This window comes from Chrysochloris asiatica, unplaced genomic scaffold (genome assembly GCF_000296735.1).
Source record: "Chrysochloris asiatica unplaced genomic scaffold, ChrAsi1.0 scaffold00178, whole genome shotgun sequence".
Lineage (NCBI taxonomy): Eukaryota > Metazoa > Chordata > Mammalia > Afrosoricida > Chrysochloridae > Chrysochloris > Chrysochloris asiatica.
Window position 1 is genome coordinate 2806035 of NW_006408696.1, and position 20651 is coordinate 2826685.

The following is a 20651-nucleotide window of genomic DNA, read 5'->3' on the forward strand; positions in this document are numbered from 1 at the left end:
AAACTGAAATCTTTCAACAAACTGATGAAACATTGGAGAGAAAGTGGAGGGGGTGGAGAAAAAGAAGAAGACTCCTAACTACATGGAGAGGCACAGTGGCAGCAGCAATGGGCTCAAACATAGCAACAACCATGGCAACAAAATATTCTATAGTCTGTTTCTCCTTCCTAGTCTGTCTTCCTCATAATTGTTATGTTTGAGTCCTCTGGTGTTGCCACTGTGTCAATCCATCTCACTGGGGTCTTCCTCTTTTTTGTTCATGCTCCACTTTATCAAGCATGATGCCCTTCTACAGAGACTGGTCCCGCCTGACAACAAATCCAAAGTATGAGAGATGAAGTCCCACCATTCTGACTTCTAAGGAGCATCCTGCTGTACTTCTGCCAGGACAGATTTGTGTGTTCTTCTAGCAATTCATGGTATTTTCAATAGTCTTCATCAATACCATACTTGAAATGTATCAATTATTTTACGGGCATCCTTACTCATTGTCCAACTTTTACAGCATATGCGGCAACTGGAAATACCATGGCTTGGGTCAGGCACACCTTAGTCTTCAAATGAACATCTTTGCTCTTTGGCACTTTAAGAAGGTCTTTTGCAGAGATTTACCTAATGTAATCTGTCTTTTTAATTCTTGACTGTGGCTTCCATGAGTGTTGATTGTGGATTCAAGCAAAATGAAGTCTTTGACAACTGAAGTCATTTCTCTATCTATCATAATGTTATTTATTGGTCCAATTGTGAGGATTTTCATTTTCTGTGCATTGAGATGCAACTCACACTGAAAACTGTAGTCTTTGATCTTCATTAGTATTTCAAGGTTTGTTCACTTCTAGCAAGCAAGGTTGTATTATCTGCACATCACAGGTTGTTAATAAATTTTACTCTAATCCTGATGCTAAATTGTTCTTCAGATAATCCAGTTTCGTGGATTATTTGCTCAACATATAGATTCAATAGTGTAAGGTTTCCAAGACTGTAAGTCATTATGGGAGCTAAGAGTCTCATCTTTCTCCCATGGAATAAATGGTGGTTTTGAACTGTCTACCTTGCAGTTAGTAGTCCGATGCATAAACCCCAGATGGGCAAAATTTACTAACTTCTTGTTATGTGCTGTTGAGTCGATTCCGACTCATAGCGACCCTGTACAGGGTTTCCTAAGAGCAGCAGATGAGTTTAAAACACTGATCTTGTGGTTTGCAGTCCGGTGTGTATCCTACAAGGCAAGAATGCACACAAAACTCCTAAGGATACCCACTAAAAGAAGAGTCAAAGAATGAATAACAAACAAGCTAACAGAGGTGACAAAAGAGAATGAAAACATACCTAAGTGATTTAAAAGATGAGTAAGCAGAAAGATATAAAACAGGTGGAACAAACAGAAAAGACACAGTACGACAGAGCAATTGTTGTTACCTACTGTTGTATTTGCCTAAGTCATGGTGACCCCATGTGTTAGGGTAGAAATGCTTCAGAGGGTTTTGTGGATTGCAATATGTATGGAAGCAGATATCTAGCCCTTTCTTCTGTGAGATTACTGGATGGTTTAGCACTAACCACAAACTACTTCTCCTCCAGGCTCCTTTATAAATATATGCACTGTAAATAAACTAAGTGCCTCAATTAGGGTTCACAATAATCATTTGATGCTGCTATCTACATTTTACTGATGAAGAATCCACAGCACAGAAACGTGAAGTAACCGGCCCAGTTTCCAGTTAACAAACCTAGCAGTCAGCCTCTGGAGTCTGAGCATGGCCCCTCTACTGGGCCCACTCTCCTCCCCACCCACCAGCATTGACTGAGGTCAACCCTTACACAGACTGATCCAGATTCCTGCAGTTCCCTCCCAGAGATCTGGTGCCAGGCCGTTGCCATGGGAGCATACCGAGGCACAATCTCCTCTCTGCCCTAAATTAAAACCTCTTCTTAGATCCTCATTTATTCCAGAAATTGAGATCATAAAAGGTCCTTCTAGAAGTAGCCTCCACCTTTCTGCCCTACATCCAACAAGTTGAACTCCTAGAGTCCCAGAAAGTGCAAGCTGTTCCCCTGCCTGGAATGTATTCCTTATGCTTTAACACCCCCTTTCCCCCAACCTCCACAAAGCTCCCAAGAGGGCCAGCCCCTCCTCTGCTCACTGTCGTCATTAGCTGAACAGTGTCTCTGCTGGGCACCATGCATACGTCATTCCATTTACCCCTCACAACTCTAAGGTGCAAGCACTATTCTCCACCTTCCAGATGGGAAGGCAGAGTCAGAACAGCTGACTACCAAGTAAACCCACCAACCTGGTTATAAACGTTTGTGTGGCTCTACAGGATAAGCTCAGAACTGCTAACTGCAAGACTGGAGGTTCAACCCTACCAGCTGCTATGAGTCGTAACTGACTCGATAGCACTTAACAACAATTAAGTAACTACTATGTGACTGTCCTGCCGCTGTTGTCAAGCGCCGTCCACTTGGTTCCAATTCACAGCGACCCTGATTAGGGTTTCTGTGGAGTGGCTGGTGGGCTTAAACCACTGACCTTGCAGTTAGCAGTCCAGCGCTTACTCTACCGCACCATACCAGGATATGTCCAGCACTGGGAAAATAAGCAGGGAACAGAACAGCCAAAACTCCTTGTTCTCAGGTGGTCACACTGAGGGCAGAGGAGAGTGTGGAAACAAATCACAAAATAAATATGTACTACTGAGTCTTGGTGTGGTGGTGTGGGCGAATGCGCTTGACTGCAAAGTTGGTTTGAAGGTTGGTTTGAAGGTCAGTGGTTCAAGCTCACCAGCTGTTCCTATACAGGGTTGTTATGGGTCAGAACCGACTTGACGGCACTTAATAACAACAATGTTAGTTAGTGGAGCTTTGGTGTGGCGTTGTGGGTTAATGCGCTGGACTGCAAGGTCAGTTTGAACCACAAGGTCGGTGGTTCAAGTTCGCTAGCCTCTTCTCGGAAACCCTATACAGGGTTGCTGAGTCAGTTCACAACAACACCATGCTAGTTGGTGATAGGAATCCTGTTATGACCTCATAGGATAAGCACTGGACTGTGAATCACAAGGTCAGGAGCTCAAACCCACCAGCCGCTATAAGTCGGAAACCACAGCCCTGAGCCACAGGGTGTTAAGGGCTACGAAGCAAAATAAAGTGGGAGGGGCGAGCATGGGAGGTGGGTTGCAATATCGTCAAAGGGTGGTTGGCACGGCCTTGCTGAGATGCCAATCTGAACAAAGATGGGAAGGCGGTGAGGCCTGTGGGCACATCAGAGGAAAGCGTTGGCAGAAGAGGAAGTGGGGCTGTAATGCTGCCAGGGTGATGCCCCAAGGGGAGCGTGTTACCGATTTACAATCTGACCCCTCTAGAGAATCATCGCCCCAGGCTGCTGCCATAGCCTCAGCAATTCCGCACCAACGACATGATATTGGCATCAGGACTTCAGTTTCACCTGACAAACTGGCACCTTTCACCACACCCTTTTGTGGGATGGGAATCGGAGGGAAACCCTCCCCGCTGCAGCAGTCCTCATGGGGCCTCGCCACTGAACTTCTAGGCTTGACTCGACATTGGGAGGCTCTCCATGTCCCACCTGGAGGGCACCTGAGACCGCGGCCTGAGACTGCCGACCCGATCAGGAGCTTTCTCACATGTCCTGCAGGTGTGAGACATACCTGACACCACCAGGTAAAGAGGGGTGAGTGGGGCACGTGGCCCTCACTCCTCAGCCCCATCGTGCACTGCGTAACACCTCACCTCATCTCCCAGAAACTCGAATGATAAGTGGCAGGTTGGCGAGGACAGTGTAGGACCAGGCAGTTTTAATCTGCTGTACGTCGGAACCCACTCGATACAATAGTGTACTTTGTAATGTGTCAGCACTTCCAGGTGTAATGAAACCTCGTGTATAACTAGTGTACTCCACGGTCCAAGGAGTTTTAATAGCGCTCAGAACAAAATGCTACCACTTAAAACGAGGGAAGCTGATGTGTTACACCTTGGGCTACCTGTCACGTGGGTTCCCCACATCCTGAGTTAGGGGCTATCTCCTTTCTCTACCCTTAAGCCTTTACATTAGGAAAACAAGACCTGCAGATAAGTATTTCATAATCTCTGCGAACAAATGGCTGACGTTGCTGAAGGTACTCACCTGATACCACTCGCCAAAGGCTCACTCACTCCTCAGGGTACAGTCATGTGCATTTCCATTCTCAGAGATTCAGACCCATCAGGCTTATCTGACAGGGCTTTAGCGCCCCCAAGTGGTCAGGAGTGTTGTGGCATCCTTTGAGAGGGCCAGTAAACCAGCTGGAAAAGTTTGACCAAAACAGGCTAGTTAAAGACGAAGACACCACAGGAAAACATCAGAAGAGGCTGCTATCTTCTTTCATCATAAAGTTGGTCCAAGGGGGAACCAGTGAAATGTTGAAAATGTTCTGGAGTTGAGTCACAATATGAATCCTTACGCAGCTTCAAGACTTCTGTTTGTTACAGGCAACACGAAATAATCATTCCTTGTTAAGTGCCGTCGAGTCGATTCGGACCCATAGCGACCCTGTATAGGGTTTCCGAGGAGCAACTGGTAAGCTTGAACCACCGACCTTGCAGTTCAAACGGCTTTGCAGTCTGTTGCATTAACCCATAGCGCCACACCAGGACTCAATGGATACGAATTGGGCTGCGAACCTCAAGGTCAGCAGTTCGAAACTACCAGCTGTTCCGTGGGAGAACGATGAGGCTTTCTGCTCCCGTAAGATTTACAGTCTCGGATACCCTGTGCAGGGTCACTATGGGTTGGAACCAACTTGATGGCACTTAACAACAACATTGTGAAAACAAAAAGGCGCTTTGATAGCAGTGGTTACAAATCGGGCTGCTAATCTCAAATTAAGCTGTTGGAAGCTACCAGCTGTTCCACAGGAGAAAGATGAAGCTTTCTGCTTCTGTAAAGATTTACAGCCTCAGAAACCCTACACAGGCTCGTTATGGGTCAGAACCGACTCCACAGCACACCACCACCACCACCATTGTGAAAACAAACAAGGATGTGATTTTTTGTTTTAACTTTACATATAGAGTATCTTGCTTTCTTAATACTGATATTTAAGAGTACTTTGCATAGATTAATGCAGTACAAATAATATAATTATTGTGTTTTTAAGTGCTGTCAAGTTGGCTCCAACCCATAGTGACCCTGTATAGGGTTTCCACTGAGCAGCTGGTAAGCTTGAACCACCTGCCTTGCGGTTCAAACCGACGTTGCAGTCCAGCGCATGAACCCACAGTGCCACACCAGGACTCCATATTATCTGTAGTCAACAACAAAAATACACTGCTTGGCAAGAGGAGAAAGGAGTATGAATATAGCTTGAAGAAGGCATCATGTAATAAATTTATTATATTTTGGTACATTCTCCACTTTTCTCTGAATTTCAACCATGTACTATATAGTCAACTGCTGTTCCAGAAATAAAACATTTTTAACATAAAAATATAAATTCTGCTTATTAAAAGTGCATACACCATGAATAATAAAACATACAAATAAATAAATTACAAAGCTCAATGATACATCTCATGCACTCGTTCTAAAATAATTTAAAATGTATGATACACCTTTTCTTCCAGCCTGCCTTCCACAGTACTATACAACTCAACTAAACAAGGGATCTATACAGGAATTGCTAGCAGTCCTATGTAAAGAATAAATGGCAGAGCGGTTTTTGTACAGTGATAATGACATGCAGCTTTTCAGGCCACTATAGAAATTCCAGTGTAGAAACTGAGGAGTTCAATCAAAAAACAATTTTGTGATGGGGCTTAAAATTAATTTTAGCCAGTGGTGAGAGGCACCGTAAGTGAGCAAGCCTTAGGGAACATAAGTGGGTCTTTGAAAGGCCCAGAGAGAACTGTGACCTAGAAAACACTGTACCGCCTTTCCATTTGGTATGATGGCCCCGTCGTGTGGAATAGCACCGAGGAAAGTTTCATATTGCATTTTCACGATGACTACGGATGAGCGCTGTTCTAGGCGGCCTTTGTAAACAAGCAGTCTCCACTTGGAGTTTGACTCACAACTTTATTCCTTGGCATGTGAAAACACCAGCACAATGCCGAGCATGATGAAGCCCCCTGAGCAACAGTGCAGGTTGTACCACCGACCACATCCTGCATACTCAGCTCAACAAAGGCTGAACCGAAACCCCACTTGCCTCTGCCTCTACAGGTAGCATATACTGCCAAATTCTTAAGTGAGTATAATTTCATTTATGTTTTTTTGATGACATGAAAAGACAGCAATTGAAGGTAACCAAAAAGAAAAAAAAAGTCCAAAATAAAATTCTTCACATTTTTTTTGAACTAAAAACGCTTCATGATACTACATTCTTTTTATGAACTATCGTAGAGAATGGGCAGCCTGGGGTTTGTTAAAAACGGCAATTACTAAGTCATTTGGAATTACTACAAAACAGTAATCGTTCTTCTATCAAAAGCAGGGACAGGGTTTTCAAGGCTAAACATTTATTTCATTCTTCAGCCCCTCTAACTCTGAGTGACTTCTCCAGTCCCCAGCAGCTGTGGAGTCCAGGGAAAAGGGCTGGGAAAGGAGTCATATGCCCCACACCCCACCTGTTCCAGCAATCCCCGACCACCAGTTCCACCAGACTGGCAAATACTGGGCTAGCCACAAAATGCTCCAAGCTCCCAAATCGGACCTCGAATCAGGAAGGCCCATATTTCAAACAGGAGTCTGATACTACTGCTATTCATCTTTTCAGTTCCTCTCCAGACAAGTGAGGAGTCCAAGGGCGCACTCCCAAGTACCTCGCACCGCAGTGATTCTCGCTGTAAATCTCAGCAAGGGGATGTCATCATGGTGGTGCTCAATGCAGACTGCACTTTTAAATAGACGCAAGTCCTGCGCCCCACACTTTGTACTCGGGAACCCTCTAGACGGTTTTAGTGAAATCCAGGTACACTTACTTTACACTGGCCCTTCCAAAGAGGCTTATCAGAATCTTGGGGAGAACATGTGTGTGATTTGGAAAAGGAGTCCCAAGTTTGCTATGGATTTCCCCTTCTCCCCTAAACTGGGAAATACTGGTTTTACATGGATGTGAGACAAGTGTAAGACCCAGTTTACTATACAACACTACCAGAAATCCCCTGGGCTTAGTCTTGATGTCAGCGGCTGGGAAGCTGCAAAGCTTTCCAAAACAGCTGTAACTCTCTACAAAAAAAAAAAAATTTAAAAATTGTTAGCACTATTAGCAGCCACAGTCTTTCCTTGTGAACCACAAAAGAACGCTAGAAGATATAAAAAATTAAAATCTATAGAAAATGGCAGATTATTTACAGAACAAAATACTTTAGAAAGTCTTCAGGCTAAATACATTATATAAACTAGTGTTATGTTGAACATAACCAATCCCACTTCTGCTGGCAAAATACTTATTTTACACACAATCTCACCAATGATCCCACCCAAAAAAAAAAGTGTGGAGAAACAGTATGCGCAAAGCAAAATAATCATTCACACTCATGCTCCTCTGTATTGATGCTGAAGCCACATTTAAAAAACTACAAATTCAAAAATAGAGCTCCATAATCTAAGAGTTACCTTTTGATACAAACTTACTTTTAGTGCAGTATATTTTTGTCATTAGTTGCTTGCATAGGTAGTGAAAGCATGCTTTCTGGATTAGATGGAGGCCATGCAATCCCATTACTGGGGGAAGAAATGCGTGAAGCACAGCTGCAAAACCGAACACGCTGGGAGAAGTGACGGAAGACAGGCATGAGACACTGAGTTTTCCTTGAAATAAAAGCAGTGGGTCTCCCCCAAACATGGAGTCATATTTAGCAAAAATAAGAGCCAAAGCAAAGGGACAGCTATTTTTTTGTGTTTCTGTGTATTATAGGCACTGGGTTGTCAACAAATTTTACCCTCAACTCCAAATAACACAAAGTTCAACACACCTCGCAGAATATGTGTTTTATTGAAACTGTGCTAATAATCAATCGGCATACTATTCCAAAACTCCAACCCAGAAACACTAATTACCTGTGTGTCCAATAATCCTCATAGCCTCCATAGGAAACAATAACGCCAGTTGTTTAGTAATTTGTCATAATGAGACATAATGGCAGATGTCAATCTATTTTTAAAACACATTTATTTGACATTAGTGAGCTTTGTTCACAGCTTTTCTCTAGTCCACTTTTCCTACTGGCTGCCACTGCTCGTTCCTTTACATACTATTACTATTTTTTGTCGTGACAGTTAATTTAGAGCAATGGTAACTTTTCTTCCCTGCCTTCCCCACCCCCAGAAATTCCCACTTCCTCTCATACAAATTTGGACGAGCAAATTCTGATGTAAACTGATTGCATAATGGATGTTCAGCCTCTAAGTGGTAGAGACAGCTCAATCTGAAGAAGTGGAGGAACTAGCAAAATGTCTCCACAAAATGAAGGAAGGACACTTTTGGTTTTCAGAACACAACAGCTTTGCTCAACAGAACTACAGTCCCACTGATTCACCAGAACCCACTAAGCCTGCTGTTCAGGAGGGCCATCACTCCACTCGAGACATCATCCCCTGGCCAGAGCTGTTAGAGCATATTCTAGAAGCTCTTAGCTCGCCTTTACACAAGTTACGCAGGCCTCCCACGAATGTTTACAGAATGAATGAATGATTACAAAAGAGGTTAAGGCAGCCTCACAATTACAATATTTTATCATAACCAAAAATACTTCCCCATCCATTTCTACTGGCCCAGCAAATTACTTACTTACTTTCAGTTAAGCTGCTTATAGGATGAGAAAATGCAAAAGAGGTGGGAAATGGTCTATGATGCCTTCCTTGAAGCTTAATGGTTTCTCTTTGTGCTGCCGCATTCTATAAGGGATTACACAAAGGCAGGGTATAAGGCTCTCCTAAGGAATGACAGAGCCTTTGTGCATTGGATTTCTATAGGAAGAGAAATCGAAACTAAAAAATGTTTATACAGAAACAGACATTACAGACGCAACACCATGGCTGGTAGATATTTTGTGCCTACCAGGAACTAGCTGCTGTAACCTGGCACCCCTGGTTGGTCAACCATAAACCCAGTCCTACCATCCTTAGCAAATGATTCTTTAACACACACACAAAATACAAGGGTACTTCCAAAAAGTTCATGAAAAAAACTGAACTAAGGATAATGATTTTTTTCCCACAAACTTTCTGAAGTCACCTTGTATGTGCTCATTATGCCAAATAACACCAAGAAAACAAAAAACAACACCAACACCAACACCCTAACTCCTCTCAAGGAACTGACCAGAACACCTAAAAGCTTTCCCATAAGCTACCATACACCTCCAAAGAGCACCTCCAACCTTTGGGACAAAATACTCGTTTCGGTGGCTTATGAAGTTGTACCTAGGAGTGAAGAATAATGAAATGTACATTGTTTACTAATCACAGATTTCTCGTATTGTGAGGATGTACAGAAAATGGCATTCATTCCTGACTTTGTTTTTTTCTCCGTTGCATTCGATCTGGAGCAAGGACTAAACCCCCTAGGCAACCAGATAACAGAGGCTGAACTCTCATTTCTAAGATCCCAGGGAAAAGTAAAAGGGTCAGTGGAGATTTTTTCTTTGTTTTGAAGAGATCAGCCATAATGGTAAACCCATCCGTGCAGGACTTCAGAATAAAGATCACTATTCCTCACTGTGAAAGTAAAACTGGTCACTACTAAAGCTTAGGTGATTAGACACACGCGCGCACACACACACACACACACACACACACAGTGTTATTAAACCCCTTTGTCCAAACATGCTATCTATCATTCTAAGACTTTGGCAGATTCAGACAGGAGACGGCATGTTTCACCTGCTAGACCTATTACAGATGGGCGGTTCAAATCAGGCAAGCATTCCACTCCTCATACTGTCTATCCACACTTGGTCTGTTGTTTGAGGAAAGGGCGGTCAGCAGAGGTGAGCCAGTGGCCAGCGGGGAAGGTGTTGCTGGAAGCAGTGAGGAGTGCAGACTGTCCCCCGGCAGCAATCTGTCTCTACAGAGGAGAGGGAGCTGCTCTAGATCCCAGGTGTCTCCACAGCCGGGCTGAGCCTGGAGAGCAATGGACCACAGGCTGAGGGTGGATGAACGACACCGAGTACTATAGTAACGTCCACAAAGGCTGACTATGGAAGTCCTAAATACTGCAAGGGTCTGAAACTCCTGCTCTCCTAACATCAGTGGTCTTCAGACTTGTCAGTTACCTGCTAATGCTCAAATCAGCAGCAAAATAAAGTTAGCTAACCTACTGGGAACATTTCCCAAGAGGTATTTATAGAAGAAGAAGAAAAAAGTACTAATAAGGAGCAGAAGGCAGTGCAGAATTCACAGACAGGCACGTACAGGGATTCTAGTTGCTTCAACTGGGTCTGTGCACCAAGAGTTCAGAGAGAACTTGGGAAAGTCTACAAAAGGATGGAAAAAAGCTAACACTGGAAAGCATGTAACAGCATGTGGTGTCATCACAAAGTGACAAATTCTACTCAACGAGAACCAGGACCTTGACATGAAAGAAACAGGAAAAGGGAAAAATATCAAAAGTCGAGTAGGAAAACATGGCATGGATACGTCCACGGTGCTCGAAAGACTATCTTATCTGTGTGTGAGATTTTTGTCAGGTCCACTTTTTTCTAAACAATCAATGAGATTTGCACTGACCGCTGTCAGAAGTCAGTTTCTTCACCACAAAGAAGAAACAGAAGAGTCACTAGAGGCATCAGACCTGGGACGGAGACTCAGACTCAGAGTGTCCCAGGCACGCCAACATGCCAGCACTGATTTGGCATTAGACAATGCCTGTCCTTTCCAAGTTACAAGGACACATGAGTATGTAAACACAGGACAGAATGGCGCTTTCAATGCTGAACATACAAAAAAAATAATAACATCAGAAAAGGAAAATGGCCTAGTTTCTCGCATCCAGTTCAGAAGCCATTTTTTTCCTAAGAATCTGTCTTCCAAAGGTGCTGAGTGTTCGTACTACACTTCAGAATCCCAATGGCCTTCGCTAGCAAATTTGGAAAGGAAAACTGTAAGTACCAGTCACTGTCTTTCTGGCTATCCAATCTGCCACCTTCTAGGGCATGTCCTGGTCTTCTGGGGTGGCACTGTAGGATTAGCACTGGACTGAGAACCACAAGGTTGGCAATTTAAACCCACCAGCCACTCCTCTGAAACCCTGGACAGGGTTGCTAGGAGTCGGAATCAACTCGTCGGCTCTTAACCATAAAGGGCATATCCTAAAAGTCAAGACAGCTTAGGGACACACACCTGCAGATATAAAGGCGGTGAAAGACCTCATTTCTGCACCAAAACACTTTTGTGGCAGTAGAAGAAACGACATGGTCACCTACCTGTCAGACCACCTCGTTAACCCTTTCACTGATGTGCACCCAGCCTAGTCTTGCTGAGTAAATACCTGAGAAACATTAGTGTTAAAATATTGCCCTTTACCAAGATTGGTTAATGGGGTGAAAGTGCAGAAAGCAACCCTTTTTTCCCTCCGTTTGTTCTGCTGTCAGTGCCACAGTGAGGACAAATCCTGCTCAGCTGAAACCCAAGTCAAGTAATTCACTAATGACAGCTTAACTGGTTCACAGGTTTCAAAACCCTAGTGTCCAACAAAAGTCATTAAGAACTCTTTAGAAGGAAATATGTACAATTGCTCAAAGGGCTGTCCAGGGTATTGTCTATCATTACTCCAGTTAGCTTGCTACCAACACTTTGCTTACGGCTGTTATTTGGTTCAATGGTAGAATAAGGCGCCACTTTTAACAACTTACAACTGAATTCTCCGCACATATGCACGCACGCGCACACACACACACACACACTCACACCAGACATGAGACCTAGAAACTACAAAACAAAAGCATGGAGGGTTCTGGAGGGTGGGGAGGGATTTTAAATAAACAAACATTTTCACAGGTGAAACACTTGGGTTGCAGAAAGTCATGACGGTTTCTGAGAAGGCCGGGCAGAAGTCTGCATGCTAGAAGATAACTTTTTCGAGGCTTTCTCAGAAGCCTGCCTACCACCAGGAGATGAGGGGGCCCCCAAGTCTAGCTGGGAAGACCTGGCCTTGCGAGTGGACAGCAGGGAATGTTTAGCAGAAGCAGAGTCCTTGGAGACTAGCTGCTCTTTTCCAGCTGCGTTGGCATGGGGCTTCTGGGAGCCCGGGTGCTGAGCGCCCTTCTCAGACTTCTCCTCCACTGCACCCTTACAGGCCGACTTGACAGAGCTCCCACCTCCCTTTCTGGACAGTAAGGTTGTCTTCCCAAGGTCAGTAGACCTCCTGGTTTCCTTCTGTCTCAAGGCTGATTTGAAGAAGGACAGCCCCTTTTCCTCCGACTTGCTGTCCCTCTTCAGACCAGACTTCATGCTTATGCTGGGGGACCGTAGGCTGGCCATGGAGGAGCTCCTAACATGCTTGCTGTCCCCTCGGCCCTCCCCGCCTCGGGCCTGACCCACCCAAGGAGAGCTGGGCTTAGAGGCGGAGCTGGCAGTGACGCTGGCCCGCTCAGAACCCAGGCTTTGTCTGGAGCCCTCTCTACTCAGGCTTCTGTCTGAAGTCCTGCTCTTCCCAGGAGGGAGAGGCGCCCTCGTGGCAGGGCCCGAGGCTTTTTTGGCAGATGTGGAGGCTAGGGAAGAGGCTGACTTCTGCTTCTGTGGCAAAGGAGATGATGACCCAGCATCCTGGGATTTCAGGACTGTCTCCTTGCGGGGTTGGGCAGGGAGAGGGGAGGAATGACGTCCGCTGGCCCTGGAAGAAGACTCAGCTTTGCTCCGGGAGCAGGAGGGCTTCACAGAAACCTTGACGGGAACGGGAGAAGAAGGAGATGTACTTGAAAGAGATGATTCCTGGCTCGCCAAGACTGCTCTCCCCTTCCGCAGGCTTCGATCTGGCTCAGAAGGGCCTCGGGAGCTGGGGGAGCTCTTGGTTGTGCTCTCTGGTTTCTTGGGGAGGGAGCTGGCATGGCTATGGGGCTTCACTTCTTTGACTGGAGAGCTGTCCACAGAATCGCTCTGATCCACATAAGCAATCTGATTATTGTTGTCAAATGGATCAGAGACAGGAGGCAAGTGATCCCCTTGTGCTGACTTTTTGCTCGGTGTGTCTACAAGACTGGAGTTCAATTTGCAGGTATGTGATCCTTCTTTGAACATGCCTTCCATGACAGCCAGAGGAGCTCGGCCCACAGCTTTGTGTTCCCGGCGACTGTGACTATCACTTGCTTCCTGATAAGTACTGGAAAGGTTCCTCAGACTACCGAAGCAAGAGATGGAGACCTTGTCATCCACTGCTTCCCCAATCTTCTCCAGGGTGGAGGCAGACGTGTGAATTGGAGAGTCCCCTGAGAATCGGGAAGGAGAACTGGAGCGCATCTGCAGCTTAGCAGACAGGGACCAAGATGGTCTCATGCAATTTTCGTTGACAGCCAAGGGGCTGGTTACAGAAGATCTAGACGACAAGCTTTGACGCTGGACACTCCTCACAAATGGTCGAGTTGAGAATCCTCCTGAACATAGCAAAGAGAATATCATTAAGCGTAAGCAATAAATGCATTCAAACAAATCGTAAGACACTGAAGCTAGACGGTAAGCAAGGTCTTTGGAATGGCTGGAACTGGGCCTTCGGATCAGTATATTCAGGTCCAGTCATGGCTATGTCATAGACTAACCATGAGACTTGGAACTCTTCTGAGTCTTAATTCCCTCACCTATAAAACAATATAACATGGGGGTCAGCAAATGACTGTCTTCCCCCTCATGCCCTCTCAGAGTTCAGCCAACTTTACCTGTACCAACTCAGGTGGCAAACTTTTTAGGCTCAGACACAAATACATGGAAGCAAATGGGCATGGCTGTGACTCAAAACTTTATTTACAAAAGAGGCAGCAGGCCAGATTTGTTGACCCCTGGTCCAGCTCACAGGGTGACTGGGAGCCACCCAGCACTTCACAGATCCTCGGTAAATGTGAGAGACTGTACCCGATGCTTCTCCTCCCAGAGGGACCATCTGGGGCTCACAGAGTGATAATGAGAGACAGAGCTAAGACCTGAACCCACAGCCCCATGACTCTCTCTCCACCCGTACGGAACCCCGCCATTGACGTAGATGGGAAGATCAGTGCAAAGAATTAAAGATACAGGACTCCTGTCCTGAGTGAATTACAACTTCCAAAGAAAAGGTTCTCTACCTACACACTTGGTAGTGTCCCTGTGGCATTTCTCACACACTATCTGTATAAGGGACACACAGGACATGAGATGCATTCTGGATATCCATTTCACCAACTACACTGCTTAAAAGTGGAGACCTGGTGTGGCGCTGTGGGTTCATGCACTGGACTGCAAAGTCGGGTTGAACCACAAGGTCAGCAGTTCAAGCTCACCAGCCATTCCTCGGAAACCCTATACAAGGTTGCTATGGATCAGAACCAACTTGAACAGCACTTATCAACAACAACACTGCTTAAAAGGAGATTGGGGGCCAACCATAGAGCAGCTGATTGTTGAAATGACAGTGATTCCACGTTTAAAGACTGCCTGAGAATAACCTCTAGCTAAGCAAGCATCCCGAGGATGCCGCAGGTCAGGCAGAGGGTTGCTATGGACTGACTCAATGGCACCTAACAACAGCAACAACAAAGGAAGCCAAGATTCACTTGCTTGTCATGGAGTGTCAGGGAGTAGGAAGGCGCGCACAACAAGTGCAGCGGCCGAGCTCGCAGCGTGCTGCACCAGCTCCCAGGCTGACCTTCTGCCTGCAGCCCTGCAGCTTCTCCAGTTCAGCTGCCATCTTCACCAGAAGCAGGTTACGGCGATCCAAGGCTGAGCGCAGCATGACACTTGCTGATAAATGAGTCACTGTCTTCATTATAGAAGCTGAGCTCATTCTCGCTTCTTGCCAGTTCTCAGGGCTTTGGCTGCCTAGAGGCCTCCCCACCTCACCCCACCTCCCAGTCCAAAGTCTGCCTGGCACATGAATGCCACACAGGGGTTGCTGTTGTTGTTAAGTGCTGTGGAGTCAGTTTTGACTATACAGGGTTTCCAAGTCTTTAAATCTTCACGGAAACAAAGTTTAGTCTCATTAGGGTACCTTCGACAATTAGAATATAGTTCAAAAGTACTTTGAGGTCAGGGTTAATATCAATTCCTTTTAATACTACTCAAGTAGACACTGTTCTGGTATGGAGTCCTTGTGTGGTGCTGTCAGATAAGCACTGGACTACAAGGTCCGTTTGAACTACCAGGTTGGTGTTCAAATCCACCAGCCGTTCTTCGGAAACCCTATACAGAATTGCCATGACTTGGAGTCAGCTTAATGGGCACTAAGAAACCAAAACAAGAGACACTGTCCCAAATCACTGAAGTTTTGCAATAAGCGTACAAGAAAGCCACCTGACACACAACAAGAATTTGGGGATGGATCAAGTATTTGAAGGAAGGTCTGGAAGATCACAGAAACAAACTCAAGGCACAGAGCTCAGCTCAGAAGTCTATAGTGACTGTTCTTTGAGACCCCAAAGGGATACTCTGGACAGATATTCTTGACGGACACAGAAAGGTCCTTGAGGAGTTTTAGGAAGAAGTTTTAAGAACTTGACAACTGAGTTCATGGGGACAAAAAGTTCAGGAAACTTGTGCTGAGGTGTTGTTTCCTTCATGACCACACACCTGCTCATTCTCTGAGGGCAGTAGGGGCTGCCCTGTGAGAGTCTGGTTGGAATACTTTACCCCATCCACAGTACAGCCCTAATGTTGTCCCTTCAGGGTTCTTTTTGTTCCCAAAGTGAAAAGAATATTGAAAAGAAACACAATTTGAGTCCCTTGCATTTTGACATGTGTGAACTGAAGAGCTGGGAATTGTTCAGGGAGGAGTTAGAGAGACAGAAGTACCGCCTTCAGAACACACAGACCTGGACGGAGGGCATTCAGAGAAACTTTTTGATAAAGGGTCCTAGGGATTTGTAGCAATACTTTTTGACTTACCCTTAAGTAAACTGTTACTATGATCATCACCCACCGCCAGACAGCCCCACTCTCTAGAACCCCCTTGTGAGTTCTTGAGGACTCGGTTCCTAAAACTTTTGGAGGGTCCCTATGCTGTGGTCGCGAATCGCCATTTTAGACTTCTACCACCAAAACCCACCATCGTCTTCACTCCTTTCCCCAGTCATCTCCACGGACTCGGAGAGCGAGGCCAGGGAGGTGCGTCTGGACGAAGCCGCAGAGGTGATACTGGCTTGCTTGCTCCCTGGGAGCCGGCTCACCCAGTGCTCACACAGAGAAGAACTGGTGGAACCTGCAGAAAAGGAAGCAAGCAGTAAGGTGGGGCAGAAGCGTGGAGCTTAGCACTAACCTCCAACCAGCTTCACGCCTGTCAGAGCAGCGCCAGGCGGATGGACAAAGGAGGGTAGACCTCCACACACACAGTGTTCATACAGATGAAATGCAAACACAGGGATAAATACTTCCAAATGCAAACCCAAGACTTAAAAGATGGCCATAGAGTGGAATACTGACATTCAGACATTCATTCTTCTACAAATATTTATTAAGTACCTCAGTGCTACATTGTTCCAGAGATGATGCTCTTAAATATAACAGAACAACAGAAACTGTTCTGGAAAATGTGCACCTGAAGCAGCATGTCAGTTTCAAGTAGATGATGAGAGTGTGTGATTTCCCAGTGTCTCTGACTCGGGAAACCACTGAGGGATGGCCTACACACTGGAATGCCCGCTCTCTGAGTGCAGGGCCGCAGGGCCCGGGTCTACTGGCTAGAGCTATAGACTCTCAGCAACGCTTCCTTCTAGCTGTTTAACTTACCCTCACACCTTTCCCAGGGAGCAGGGAGGCCTAGTGGCAGCTGCCCTGCAGGGGAGAGCAGCTACCTGCCCCTCTAAAGATTTACAGTCTTGGAATGAGCTGGAATCCATTCAGCAGCAGTGAGTTTCGTTTTGATTTTAACCTGATCACACATGACCACTCTGTAGTCCTCTGCTCTTGCCTGCATTATTGTGGCTGCATCCGTATGATGGGATCCTGCATTTAGTACACACAAGGGACTAGACCCCAGCAGGCAAAGCCCAAGCCATTAAATACTACTATAGCTTCCACTCATTACCCTAACAGAACAGATCGATCTTCTTACAGGGGGAAAATCAAAGCTATTTCTAATGGCAGTTTACCCTTTACAAAATGCTTTAGAATGCACCTACCTCATCTGATGTGTTAAACTACACGAGGCAGGCATTACTAGTACACCCATGCTGCAGATGTAAACATGTGGCATAGACGGGCTCAGACGGGACGTGTGCTAAGATAACCCAGCCCAAACCTAGCAAAGTCACGTCTCACTTGTGCATCCCAGCCACTCATCCCCCTACTTCAGCAAGGTGACGTGGTGCGCAGGCGCTGTCTCATTCCAGGAGCCGGCCCCACCTCCACACGACGCGCAGACTCAGCTGCTCTCACCGTGCACCCGCATTTCCTCGTGTGTGAACGTTTGTTTCCAGATAAAATGCAAATGTGAGAATTATTCTGATCGTGCCCGGAGTCATGACACCTTCTAGCCACTAATTCCAATCTTCTGCTCAAGACACAACAAGAATGAGGACGAGAGTGGGCCTTACCTGCCAGTGAGCTGTTAGCTGACCATGAGGGTATAGCCGTTCGCCGCTGGTAGAAGAGGATGTATGCCATCTGTGTGCAGACCTCGTCTTCAGAGAGCTGCTGCACATCGCTGTCATCGAAGCAATACCAGAGGCCGTCTACGGAGTTCTTACAGTACGCTGCAGAGAAAGCCCGCCGTCAGAACCAGACCAGGGCCAGGGGCAGCAACACCAGCTGCTCCACCTCTACACAGACACCATCTCACTGGTTCATACATCAATTCAAGAACTAACATGTGCCTGTCTACTGCCGTGGAGTCGGTTCCGACTCATAGAGGCCCTATAAATGTTTCCGAGGAGCTACTGGTGGGTTGAACCGCTGACCTTGTGGTTAGTGGTCCAGTAATGATCCTACAGCATCACACCAGGATTCCAACATAGAAATACATCTTAAAAAATAATAAAATCTACATTTCATTTCACTTAGGCAAAAAGTTTTGAGAAATTCCAAATTCTTCCAAATAGATAAAATTCTATTTCAGCTTAGAAAACTGCTATTTAAGTTTAAATGGTTCTCAAATCAGGGATAATTTTAGCCTTCAGGGGGCTAAAATCACAACTGGGGGACAGAGGCCAGGGATACTGTTAAACATTCTGCACAGCACAAGACAACAAAGAATTATCTGGTAACATTGGGCCAGAGTTGAAAAACACTAATTTAAACATATTGTAACATTTCAGGGTTGACTAAAGACAGGAAATAACATGAATAGAAGCAGTAAGATACATAACAGCAGCAGCTATTATTTGTTTATACAAGCCAAGAATTGTTCTTGTATTATTCCCATTAAAGATGGACTAGCTTGCCCAAGGCCACACAGCAGGAAAAGGTCAGAACCCAGCTCATTTCTGCCCTGGGTCTTCCCATGTTTGCGCTTTGATCTCACCCTACTATGCCTCGCTCAGGGAGCAATCAGCAATGCCACTTAAGGACTGAATTGGGTCCCCCCAAAATGGTCTATGATCTTTCATGCCATTTTCCGCTAAACTTTTCGAAGTCTTCTCCTATGTGTTGTAATTTCCTTTGGGAAAAAGGAGTTTCTTTTCTTCTGCTAGTATAGCAGTATCATTGTGGGGCACAATCACTTTGAACTAAGGAGCAGATTAGATATGGAAGCAAAGGCAAACAGAGGAAGATGGCTGTCACCAAGAAACCAGGAACCGAAACAAGGCCTTCCCTTAGAGTTAGTTGAGACAAGAAGCCTTTTCCTTCAGTGGTGCCCAGAATTCTGACTTCTAGCCTCCGGAACTGGGAGAAAATAATTTTCTGTTTGTGAAAGTCACCCACCTGTGGCAGTTCTATGGCACAGATAATGCTCCATACAAGCTACTGGCAAACTGAGAAAACAGGGAGTTTATAAATGCATGGGGCTTTCTCTCCAGTTCAAATTCTAAGCCTGGGTGGACAATAAAGACAATTCTAGTACCAGCAAGAACAGATACAAACATACGCGTTCATGACACTCACTAGAACCAGAGGATAGAGAAATGGAGACTGAAGCAGCAAATGAACCATCAACACATTACTTCCAGTCAGTGTGTCGGACTTGAGGTATAAGTGACCCAAAGGACCAGGTAGCTGCTATTTGGGAGTGGGGAGTGGGATAATATCCCACTGTAAGGACCAGCAATCACTACCACTGGTATTCAAATTTACATACCAACCACTACACCAGCGATGATGAAACGGAAAAATTCTACAAATGTCTTCAGTCTGAAACTGATTAACCATAATATCAAGATGTATTGATAATTACTGGTGATTGGATTGTGTAAGAAGATTGGAAACAAAGAGAAAAGGACCACTAGCTGGAAAATGTAGCCTTGGTGATAGAAATGATTCTGGAGATTCCATGACAGAATGTAAACACCAGTAACTTATACATTCCAAAGACCTTCTTCAAACAACATTGTAGGCAACCATACACATATATACAGAAGAAAAATGAGGCTTTCTGCTCCAGTAAAGACTCCCAGCTTCAGATACCCTATACAGGCGTGCTATGAGTCAGAACCAACTCCACAGCACACAACCACCAACCAGCATACACAAGTACCTCACCAGATGGAATACACAGGAATCTAACTGACTACATCTGTGGGAAGAGATGGTTAAAAAAAAAAATTCATTATCAGCTAAAATAAGGCCAGGGGCTGACAATGGAACAAACCATCAACTGCTCATATACAAGTTCAGTATCAAGCTGAAAAAAATAAAAATAGGTCCACAAGAGCCAAAAATTTACCTTGAATATATCTCACCTGAATTTAGAGTCCATTTGAAGAAGAGATTTAACGCATTACATACTAATGACCAAAGAGCAAGAGAGTTATGGAACGACATCAAGGACATCGTACAGGAAGAAAGCAAAGGTTATTAAGAAGACAAGAAAGAAAAGACCAAAATGGATGTCAGAAGAGACTTTGAAACTGGCTTTCCAGCATAGAGATGCTAAAGCAAGTGGAAGAAATGAAGAAGTCAGAGAGCTGAACAGAAAATTTCAAAGGGCAGATCAAGACGACAAAGTCAAGTATTATCATCAAATGTGCAAAGACCTGGAGTTAGAAAAACAAAAGGGAAGAAGAAAACATTCAGCATTTCTCAAGCAGAAAAAACTGAAGGAAAACTCAAGCCTTGACTTGGGATTTGATGACAAACTATTGAATGATGCAGAAAGTAACAAAAGAAGATAGAAGAAATATAGTCACTATACCAAAAAGAAATGCTTGATGTTCAACCATTTCAAGAGGTGTCATATGATCTAGAACTACTCGTCTGTCAGTTTGTCAAACTGTGGCGGCTTCTGTGTTGCTGTGATTCTGGAAGCTATACAACCGACTGGAAATCCGTATTTGTGCCCATTCCCAAGAGAGGTGACCCAACAGAATGCAGAAATCAA

The 20651-nt window shown here is 45.1% G+C and overlaps 1 protein-coding gene across 1 annotated transcript in view; it reads right to left on the reverse strand.

The window, feature by feature from the left end:
- Positions 1-12022: 12022 nt before the first annotated feature.
- Positions 12023-20651, reverse strand: part of USP31 (ubiquitin specific peptidase 31) — a 99504-nt gene continuing 90875 nt past the window's right edge. Inside the window, exons 15-17 of the mRNA XM_006871994.1 lie at positions 17713-17871; positions 16227-16379; positions 12023-13590 (exon numbers count right to left, since the gene is read on the reverse strand). Coding sequence (XP_006872056.1) covers positions 12023-13590; positions 16227-16379; positions 17713-17871 — 1880 coding nt within the window. The remainder of the gene's footprint in view (positions 13591-16226; positions 16380-17712; positions 17872-20651) is intronic.